This window comes from Stegostoma tigrinum, chromosome 21 (genome assembly GCF_030684315.1).
Source record: "Stegostoma tigrinum isolate sSteTig4 chromosome 21, sSteTig4.hap1, whole genome shotgun sequence".
NCBI classification, from domain to species: Eukaryota; Metazoa; Chordata; class Chondrichthyes; order Orectolobiformes; family Stegostomatidae; genus Stegostoma; species Stegostoma tigrinum.
The window spans coordinates 48,803,384-48,815,103 of NC_081374.1; the positions used below are offsets into that span (position 1 = coordinate 48,803,384).

Below are 11,720 nucleotides of genomic sequence, written 5' to 3' on the forward strand. Positions count from 1 at the left end.
AAGCAAACATCTATCCCTAACCTCAACATCTGTCATATCCCTCTCTTTGGTGAATACTGATGCAAAGTACTTGTTGAGAATGTCACCCATTTTCTCTGACTCAGCGTATAACTTTCCTTCTTTGTCCTTAAGTGGGCCAATCCTTTCTCTAGTTACCCTCTTGCTCTTTATATATGAATAAAAGGTTTTGGGATTTTCCTGAACCGTGTTTGCCAGCAACATCTCATGCCCTCTCTTAGCCCTCTTAATCCCTTGTTTCAGATTTGCTCTACATTCCCCATATTCTTCCAAAACTTCGTCTGCCTTCAGTCACCCAGACCTCATGTAGCCTCTTGGCAAGTCTCACAATTTCACCTGTCATCCATGGTTCCCTAATCTTGCCTTTTCCATTCCTCATTTTCACAGGAAAATGTCTCTCCTGCATGCTAATCAAACTCTCTTTAAAAGCCTCCCACATATCAAATGTGGATTTACCTTCAAACAGTTTCTCCCAATCTACATTCCCCAGATCCTGCCAGATCTTGGTATAGTTAGCCTTCCCCTAGTGTAGAACTCTTCCTTTAGGACCACTCCCAACCTTGTCCATGAGTATTGTAAAACTTACGGAATTGTGTTTGCTATTTCCAAAGTAGTCCCCTACTGTAATTTCAACCACCTGGCCAGGTTCATTCCCGAGCACCAGGTCCAGTTTGGCCCCTTCCAAGTTGGACTATGGACATACTGCTCTAGAAAACCCTCCTGGACACACCTTATAAATTCTGCTCCATCTTGACCCCTAACAGTGAGTGAATCCCAGTCAATGTTGGGAAAATTAAATTCTCCCATCACCACCACCACCACCCTGCTTCTCCTACACCTTTCCATTATCTGTTTACATATTTCACAGGTCAGCTTCAGAGTACATGGATCTCCCTGATAAGACCTGTGCTTACACACCAGGATCTTTCTGGTGAGCCTTGTGAAGCTGAGTGTGGTGAACACTGTGTGTAGAAGATCACATACTGCATATGTGACCTACTCCTGCAGGTTTGTGATCGAGGAGTGGAAATCTAAAAGCTTCCCAATCGAGCCTGGGGTCAGGAAGGTCGATATTGTTTCCTCCAACCTTGTTGTCCAATGCACAGAAACCTCTGGGTCATCCTAGCCACCTGATTTGTGTTGAAGTTTAGATATGCACTGTGTTCACTGAGATGACAGACTGAAGGGAGACATGGCGAGAGAAATTGTCAGGGGGAGGCAATGTGGAAGGGGGACACAGAGAGAGAGAGGAGATACAAATTGGGTACATGCTTACTTACACTGTCATCAGAATTTGACAGCAACCCATTTTAAGCGAGCCTACCCCGAATTAATTGGAATTATCACCTTCTCTCATTGTAAAAAATAGTACAAAGTGTTAATTCCTTCAATGCCTGGTCTGAGCTTGGTTGCAGTTGTCCTGCTATGAGGAACCATCCAAACAATCAGTGTTCAGGAGCTGATGGTTCACAAGGCTCTGCTGAAGTAGTATCCTGCTAATTTAGTCTGTATGTCAGCTGTATCCTGTACCTCTTTTTTGAAATGTGCTGTTGGGGCAACTCACAGTTTAACAAAGTCACCGTTGTGGCTTCAGCCAAACCTGGAGATTGAGTTTCTCCAGCAGTGATTGTCTGTGATTTAAGAATTAACATGACTGAGACTGAACATCCCATGCATTTGAGGCACCATGGTCCTTATGTTTATTCCATGAACTAGCTGATATAATTAGACAATTCCTAATCTCAGCTCTGTGTTTTGCTAATGCTTGGAAGTTCATTTATACAGAACCCCATCTCAGAGACAGAGAGCGAGAAAGAGAATGGGTGGGGCAGGGAGAGAGAAAGGGAGAGAGAGAGAGAGAGGGTAAATGCTGATGAAATGTCACATGAGCAATTCATGGCCCATTTGTAATGTCACGCATGAGTATTTTGCAAACACTTTGAAATTGAGTATTAACTATTTGATTCTTTGGTTCACTTTCTCTCACCCACACCACAGAAATGATAAACTCTGACCGTGGACTGAAAATAATCCTTCTTCAGCTGATCCTAATTCCTGGAAGATTGGCTCCTGTAAATCAATGAATCTGCATTTATATCTGAGATGTTGGTTGGGCAACAGATTTGATGATTAATGATTTGATGATGAATTTAAGAACTGAAAGTGTGTGCATTGATAATTAAGTCCTCCAGTCCTTCAATTTCACAGTTAGATAACCTGATGGTGATTGTCATCCAAAATGGATGGTCTTGTGATCTCTCAAATTCTATCATCTATTACCCAGTGTGAATCGCTTTGATCTACATGATGCACTTCATTTTCAGTTGAAGCATCTTAAGTTATTTGAGATTTATTTCTGAATTGTGTTCTAGTGCAGTATTGTTAATTATATTGCCATTGCATAGCGCGGGTTTTGGTCTGGCTCATGGTCACTTTAACCTTTAATTGAGGTGTGGCCACTTGTCTGAAGCTGAAAACTAAACATTACATTCAGAAAATGCCAGGGCATGCAGAAAGGTGTTTTGCTGGTGTTTTGTCCATAAACCCGAATAGTTCGTTTACCATCACTGGGTTTTTTTGTTGAAGCAGAGGAGACTGAGCAGGGACATGACTGAGATGCATCTGAAAATCAGGGACACTGACACGTTACACAGGACGGAACTTTTACCCTTTGTGGTAGGATCAATAATGGGCAGCACAGGTTTAAAGGAACAGGTAAAAAGGGATGATACGAGAATTGTTTCATTATGGGTTTCGCTCAGAGGTTGGTGGGAGTGTGAAACTCACTGCTTGACCGCATTACATTAAGGAGTATTGAAATATTTACTCGTTTACTCACAGGGTGATGGGCCAAAATGTGGAAAATGTCAGTTCATTGTTGACCAGCAGACAGGCTGACTGCTCTGTCTGTACACTGTGAAAGTCCATGCATTTCTGTGTCAGAGTTGTCATGTTTATTTGAAGTAAATTGAGCCCTGTGCAGTCATCTTGCCCGCGTTCAAATTCCCTTTGTTCAGCAACTATAATTAATGTCAGTCTCTATGGATCCAAGTTGTGTCACTGGAGGGTTTCCCTCTTCTCTTAATAAGCAACTGTTTTCAGCGTGTTATCCCATAGTGTCAGCAAGAGCCTCACCTCTGACACTAACAGGGATCAGCAGCGCCAAAGAGAGGGAGCGGAGATCGGTATCTGAGAACAAGAGATTGGAATGTTCTAACAATGGATCAGAATGTGAGAACAATAGGCTGGAATGTTGTAACAATGGACAGGGATTTATCCTGGTCTCTTTACATTCTTTCTTTGGTGCCTGTGTCAGCGTATTGGATGGAGAATTTGATTTATGTTATCCAGCACTTTTACTATCCCATCCTGGCTATTGTTGGAGTCCCTGGTAAGTCTCCCTATCCAATTGCTGATTGTAAGTAACTTAGAGAATGTAAGGACAGAACATGCCACAAGCCAGAATCAGTAGGTATGAAAATGCAAAAGCTCAACAGGTCAGAGAGCATCTGAGGAGTAGGAAAGCCAATATTTCAAGCCAAACCTGTTCGTCAAGACTCGACAGGGGATGGGGGAGCTCAGAAGTAAATACAGAAGAGGAGGTGGTGCTAAGGGAAGGGTGGGTGGGATGGCGATAGGTGGATATAGGGAGGAGGTTATTGAGACCCTATCGCTCTCAGCCGTCCAGCAAAAAACAACCATGACAAACACATCAGTGCAGCACCTCTTTCACTCCCCAGGAATTTTGTCACTCCATACTTCCCTGTCACTCCATAATCCTCTTTAACTTCTGGCCCTGTGGTTACCTTATGCACAGCCATGACTCCCAGTTTTTGTTCTTAGTGGATACTGCATGTGACTCCATACTTATTGTCACTCCACATTCCCTGTCGCTCGACTCTCCCATTTCTCTCCGTACTCTGTCTCATCCCATAATCCTCTGTCATTCCATACTCAGTGTCATTTCATATGCCCCATACGCTTCACATTCTCCTATTACCCGATACTTCCCCATCACTCCGAGATCCACTGTCATTCCTCCCTCCCCTGGTACTTCCAGCTCTGTTGTAACTCCGTACACCTCTATCACTCCCAGTTCTTTTGATACTCCATTCTACACAGCCATCTCTGTCATGCTCGGGATACCATCTCAAAATCATTGTGAGACCACCCTCTCAGTCACTACCTGCTCTATTGTCAATCCTGGATTCCAGTCACTTCCAAGTCCCACACCTCTCGGCTCCTCTGTCATTCCTGTCATCATGGAATTCTTCCCAGATCCCCCGTCAGTCCCAACTCACCCCCCTCTGTTCTGTATTAGAACGTCATTATTCAACATTGAACTATTTTATTCGGAACTCTGTGTATGCTGCGTTGAATTTTCTCTCATAGACACAGACACACACACATCTTCGATGAATCTGTTCTGCCAGTGATTAATTTACTGTAATGCAAAAGACAGAAATTTCCAAAGACCATTTGCCTTTTAGTGATGGGGTAGGATCCTTCAGTCTCACAATGTTTTCAAGCTCCACATCAGGAACTGTAAATAAGTGCCTGGTGCCCAATCTCTGGTGATCAAGTATTTGGTACTTTCAGACATTGTTCTCAAATGTGTATATACATTGTTTTGAGGAGTGATTGCTCTGTGTGCTTTGCATTTCATGTCTTAAAATAGTTCACATTATTTATTTTGTTAATTCAAATATAAAATCACTGTGAAAATTGCAGTAGGTTTTCGATCAAGCTGATGACTCTTCCTGTAGGTTGATGAATAATTATTTTTCTTTGCCTTCCTTACAGGTAACTTAATGACAATTTTCATACTGCTTTACAGAAACTGTGGACTGTCTAAATGTATCACTCGGTACCTGTTGGCTATGGCCTTTGCTGATCTATTGGTCATTATTCTTGACCTGATATTGAGACACATTCCGATTGTTTATTCAATTTATTCCCTGATGTCCCTCCCTGTGTGTAATATCCACGCTGTCCTGCTTTATGCAGCCACTGACTGTTCTGTCTGGTTCACCGTTACTTTCACTTTTGATCGATTTGTGGCCATTTGCTACCCACATCTGAAAAGTAGATATTCCAGTGAGAGAATGACATCTGTGTTTCTGGGAACAGTGACTGTCATCAGTTGTTTAAAGAATATATTCTGGTATTTTCTGTTTTGGGGTGATTATCGAAGGTCTAATGACCCTTGGTTTTGTTTGGTAACATCAGCTGGTCAGTGGTTTGCAATCTATGGTGCAATTGAGTTCCTCCATAACTTCCTAAACCCATGTGTTCCATTTGTCCTGATATTGCTGCTTAATATTTTCACGGTCAGGCACATTTTAGTGACCAGCAAAGCCCGCAGGAGACTTCGGGTTCACTGCAGCAAAGAGACTCCCAGAGACCAAGAGATGGAGAGTCGAAGAAATTCCATGATCTTGCTGTTCCTTCTCTCAGCCAATTTCATCCTCTTATGGTCATTGTTTATGTTTTATTCTGTGTGGTGGCGGGTGTATGCTTTGGGGCATCAGTCTCTGGATCTTCATAATTTTGTGCAGGAATTGGGCTTCATGCTGCAGCTCCTCAGTTGCTGCACAAACACTGCAATTTATGCTGTGACCCAGACTAGATTCAGAGAACAGATGAAGAATGTGCTGGCATATCCATTTACTCAGATTTATCTGTTAATTAAACACATTCATCAATGTTCTTGTCAGGATTCTCTTACTTTGTTTCACATTTCCAATCAGTAAATGGATTGATGCCACGGAGCGGCAAGGTGACTCAGTGATTAGCACTGCTTCCTCACAGCACCAGGGACTTGGGTTCAATTCCACTCTTGGGCAACTGTCTGTGTGGACTTTGCACGAAATAAATTCGAGATTAGGGTTCACTGAATGGGACAGACCATGATGGTTGATGAAACAGTGACTCCCTGGTGTGTTTCCTCTGGGTGCTCCGGTTTTCTCCCATCGTCAAAGATGTCTAGGCTAGATGGATTGGCCATGCTACATTGTCCATAGTGTTCAGGGATGTGTAGGCTAGGTGGATCTTAGGGGGATGGGTCTGGTTGGGATGGTCTGTGAGTTGGCATGGACTTGTTGGGCCGAAGGGCCTGTTTCCACACTGTAGGAATTCTAGGATTCTCTTGGAGTAGACAGCAGTTGGGGCTTATTTCCAAGAGGACAATACAGGGCAATTTTATTGATAATAACAAACAAAACTTAAACATAACATTGAAAATATAAGCAAAATGTTGCAGATGCTGGATATCTGAAGCAGAAGCAAAAAATCATTGAGGAATTCAACAGGTTTGGCAGCATCTGCGTTGAGGGAAGCTCTTAACATTTTTAGTCCCAATTAGACTCTCCTTTGGAACTGAAGTGATCGATTTTATTGTGATGGAGAAGCGGTGAAGATGAGCAAGTGAAACAAATTTTGAGGGCTCCCACAGCAAAAGGCAGAGGAAGTGTGAAAGGTGACACAGAAGATGCATATTTCTTCCTGTCCCGCAGGCCCGACCAGGCCCCCTCCACCGACACTCTCATCCGCCTAGCTGAACTCGTCCTCACACTCAACAACTTCTCTTTTGACTCCTCCCACTTCCTACAGACCAAGGGGGTGGCCATGGGCACCCGCATGGGCCCCAGCTATGCCTGCCTCTTTGTAGGTTACGTGGAACAGTCCCTCTTCCGCACCTACACAGGCCCCAAACCCCACCTCTTCCTCCGGTACATTGATGACTGTATCGGCGCCGCCTCTTGCTCCCCAGAGGAGCTCGAACAGTTCATCCACTTCACCAACACCTTCCACCCCAACCTTCAGTTCACCTGGGCCATCTCCAGCACATCCCTCACCTTCCTGGACCTCTCAGTCTCCATCTCAGGCAACCAGCTTGTAACTGATGTCCATTTCAAGCCCACCGACTCCCACAGCTACCTGGAATACACCTCCTCCCACCCACCCTCCTGCAAAAATTCCATCCCCTATTCCCAATTCCTCCGCCTCCGCCGCATCTGCTCCCACGATAAGACATTCCACTCCCGCACATCCCAGATGTCCAAGTTCTTTAAGGACCGCAACTTTCCCCCCACGGTGATCGAGAACGCCCTTGACCGCGTCTCCCGCATTTCCCGCGACACATCCCTCACACCCCGCCCCCGCCACAACCGCCCCAAGAGGATCCCCCTCGTTCTCACACACCACCCTACCAACCTCCGGATACAACGCATTATCCTCCGACACTTCCGCCATTTACAATCCGACCCCACCACCCAAGACATTTTTCCATCCCCTCCCCTGTCTGCTTTCCGGAGAGACCACTCTCTCCGTGACTCCCTTGTTCGCTCCACACTGCCCTCCAACCCCACCACACCCGGCACCTTCCCCTGCAACCGCAGGAAATGCTACACTTGTCCCCACTCCTCCTCCCTCACCCCCATCCCAGGCCCCAAGATGACGTTCCACATTAAGCAGAGGTTCACCTGCACATCTGCCAATGTGGTATACTGCATCCACTGTACCCGGTGCGGCTTCCTCTACATTGGGGAAACCAAGCGGAGGCTTGGGGACCGCTTTGCAGAACACCTCCGCTCAGTTCGCAACAAACAACTGCACCTCCCAGTCGCAAACCATTTCCACTCCCCCTCCCATTCTCTTGATGACATGTCCATCATGGGCCTCCTGCACTGCCACAATGATGCCACCCGAAGGTTGCAGGAACAGCAACTCATATTCCGCCTGGGAACCCTGCAGCCATATGGCATCAATGTGGACTTCACCAGTTTCAAAATCTCCCCTTCCCCTACTGCATCCCTAAACCAGCCCAGTTCATCCCCTCCCCCCACTGCACCACACAACCAGCCCAGCTCTTCCCCCCCACCCACTGCATCCCAAAACCAGTCCAACCTGTCTCTGCCTCCCTAACCGGTTCTTCCTCTCACCCATCCCTTCCTCCCACCCCAAGCCGCACCCCCAGCTACCTACTAACCTCATCCCACCTCCTTGACCTGTCCGTCTTCCCTGGACTGACCTATCCCCTCCCTACCTCCCCACCTACACCCTCTCCACCTATCTTCTTTACTCTCCATCTTCGGTCCGCCTCCCCCTCTCTCCCTATTTATTCCAGTTCCCTCCCCCCATCCCCCTCTCTGATGAAGGGTCTAGGCCCGAAACGTCAGCTTTTGTGCTCCTGAGATGCTGCTTGGCCTGCTGTGTTCATCCAGCCTCACATTTTATTATCTTGGAATCTCCAGCATCTGCAGTTCCCATTATCTCAGATGCATATTTCTGTGAGGTTTTGGACACTTTACCTGATAAAGGGCCTGCTGGCCAGAAGACAGTGCAACAAATGTATAGTAGACTGATTTCTGGAACAGCAGTATTGACAGGAAACAGAGACTGAATTGGCTTTCACCGGGGTTTCAATGAATGATGTTTAATCAAACAAGAAGCCACCAAATGCCAATAGGACTAGCCAGGATATACACAGGAATCATATGCTGGATGACCAGGAAGTCCATAACCAGTTGCTCACATCTAAGGTTACAGTGTAAGCTATTCAGTACTGAGCTGAGGAGAAATGTTTTCACCCAGAGAATGGTGAGTCTGTGCAATTCACAGAAAGTGGTTGATGATGAAACAGTGACTGTTTTCAAGAAGTAGACGGATATAATTCGAAGGGTGAAAGGGATCAAAGGAAATGGGAGAGAACGTGGGACAGGCGGCTGAGTTAGATGGTCAGTCATGACTACATTGGGCAGCAGTGCAGCACTGATCAACTGAATGGCCTCGTCCAATACCTGTTTTCTAAATTGCTACAAAGTAAATCAAGATGAAAATATCGCTTTTAATGGCCCCTGTTAACCCGACACAATGGATGCGATCAGAGGGACAAACAAACCATGTGGTGGGGAGGCTATAGAAGTAAATTGGAGATTAGGGTTCACTGAATGGGACAGACCATGAACATTGTCCTCAATTTTGATTTCACCCTTCACCTCGCACATGGTTATGTTCTGAATGAAATTTATTCCCACTCCCAGTCCATTGGCCAATCACCATCTCCATCAACACTCTCACACCCGGCTCTTAACTCACATCAAGTTTTCCATTCTGCATGTATATGATCAGCCCCGGTTCATCCTCCACTGTCTCTCCCATCTCCTGAGCCAGTCTCTGTATCCAACATCATTCTTCTGCACCCCACCCCATCATTATCTTCCAATGGTTGGCCCCTATGTCCCTCATCACTCTCCCTCACACCTTACCATCCCTCACATCCCATTGGCCATACTCCATGTCCATTATTATTTTGCTTACCCTCTAGATGATCATTCCTACCTCTTTGGCCAGTTACCCTGCCCATCAATTTTGTGCTTGCACATGAACATTGCTGTCCTGTTGGGCAGTCTACATGTCCACCATTACCCCGTTGCCCCTCAACATGATAACTCTTATCCCTTATATTTAATTCATGCATGGGACATGGACACTCCAGCGGGGCTTGCATTTATTGCCTGTCTCTATTTTCCCTTCAGAATGTCATGGGAAGATGCCTTTTTGAAACTCTGCAATCCATGTGCTGTATTTTGAGTGACAATGCCCTTCGGGAGTGAGTGCCAGGAACTAGAAGTAGAAGGCATTGTTAACACAAATATGACAGAGAATGAGGAGAATGAGTCGGGATCCCCAGAAGAAGTAGGATGTGAGGATGTATAGTCCAGGAAATTGTGGGAGTCAGTGAGTTTGAACTGGCTATTTGTGCCCAGTTTACTTCCAGAAATGGAAACAGATCTGTGAAGGAAAAGATGGGAGGAGTCGGAGACGGACCAGGTGAAGGTGAGATTACGGGGGAATTCAAAGCAAAATTGATAAACTTTTCCAATTTTGGAAGAGAGGGGTAAGCAGCACCGATGATGTCATTGATATACCGGATAAAGGGTCAGATTAAAACAAGGAATATTTCGCATTCCCCAGGAAGAGACTGACATAACCGGAGTCCCGGATGCATGGCAACTTCTTTGACCTGAAGAAAGTGAGACGAGTCAAAGGAGGAGTTGTTCAAAGTAAGGATGAGCTGTGCCAAGTTGTCAACAGGGCCCACTACTGGGTCCAACCCATCTCCCCTACGTCCGACCTCACCCCATCTCTTTCCTTCCACGATCGGGTTCCCCTTGTCCTTAACGACCATCCCACCAGTAGTCACATGCAGAAAGATCATCAGAACCATTTCTGCAACCTCTGGTAAGATGCCACCACAAGGCACATATTCCCCTCCCCTCTGTTGTCCTCCTTCGGCAGTGGCTATTCCCTCTGGGACACCCTGGTCCACATTTCCTTCACTCCCAAGAGCACCACACAGCTACAGGACACCTTCCTCTACAACCACCAAAGGTATAACACCTGCCCATTTACCACCTCCCTTCCCACTGTCCAAGGGCTCACTGGTCCATAATTACCAGGGTTATCTCTACTCCCCTTCTTGAACAGGGGAGCCACATTTGCTATCTTCCAGTCATCTGGCACTATTCCTGTAGACAATGACGAGTTAAAGATCAATGCCAAAGGCTCGGCAATCTCCTCCCTGGCTTCCCAGAGGATCCAAGGATAAATCCCATCAAGCTCAGGGGACTTATCTATCTTCACCCTCTGTAGGATTTCTAATACATCTTCCTTGTGAAACTCAATCCCACCTAGTCTAGTAGCCTGTATCTCAGTATTCTCCTCGACAACATTGTCGTTTTCTAGAGTGAATACTGTCGAAAAATATTCATTTACTGCTTCCCTTATCTCATCTGACTCCACACACAACTTACCACTACGATCCTTGATTGGCCCTAATCTTACTCTCGTCATTCTTTTATTCCTTAAATACCTATAGAAAGCCTTAGGGTTTACCCTGATCCTATCTGCCAACAACTTCTCATGTCTCCTCCTGGCTCTTCTGAGCTCTCTCTTTAGGTCTTTCCTGGCTACCTTGTAACCCTCAAGTGCCCTAACGGAGTCTTCATATCTCATCTGAACATAAGCCTTCTTCTTCCTCTTGACCAGAGATTCCACTTCCTTCGTAAACCACGGCTCCCATGTTCTACAGCCTCCTCCCTGCCTGACAGGTACATACTCATCTAGGACACACAGGAGCTTTTCCTTGAATAAACTCCACATTTCTAATGTGCCCATCCCCTGCAATTTCCTTCCCCATCCTATGCTCCCTAAATCTTGCCTAATCTCATCATAATTGCCTTTCCCCCAGCTATAACTCTTGCCCAGTGGTACACACCTATCCCTTTCCATCACTAAAGTAAACATAACAGAATTCTGATCACTATCACCAAAGTGCTCACCTACTTCCAAATCTAATACCTGGCCAGGCTCATTACCCAGTACCAAATCTAATGTGGCTTCACCCCTTGTTGGCCTATCTACATACTGTGTCAGGAAGCCCTCCTGCACACACTGGACAAAAACTGACCCATCTGTAGTATTCGAACTATAGTGTTCCCAGTCAATATTTGTAAAGTTGAAGTCCCCATGACAACTACCCTGTCTCTCTCACTCCTATCGAGAATCATCTTTGCTATCCTTTCCTCTACATATCTGGGACTATTCGGAGGCCTATATAAAACTCCCAACAGGGTGACCTCTTTTTTGCTGTTTCTAACCTCCGCCCTTACTTCATCAGTTGAGGAGTCCCCAAGCAT

General features: G+C 45.8%; 1 protein-coding gene across 1 annotated transcript; it reads left to right on the forward strand.

The window, feature by feature from the left end:
• The first annotated feature begins 3,159 nt into the window (after nucleotides 1–3,159).
• On the forward strand, nucleotides 3,160–9,738 carry LOC125462709 (probable G-protein coupled receptor 139). The gene is made up of 3 exons (XM_059653273.1): nucleotides 3,160–3,409; nucleotides 4,822–5,583; nucleotides 9,614–9,738. The coding sequence occupies exons 1-3, from the start codon at nucleotides 3,238–3,240 to the stop codon at nucleotides 9,736–9,738; spliced, it is 1,059 nt and encodes a 352-aa protein (XP_059509256.1). The 5' UTR covers nucleotides 3,160–3,237.
• The last annotated feature ends 1,982 nt before the right edge of the window (nucleotides 9,739–11,720 follow it).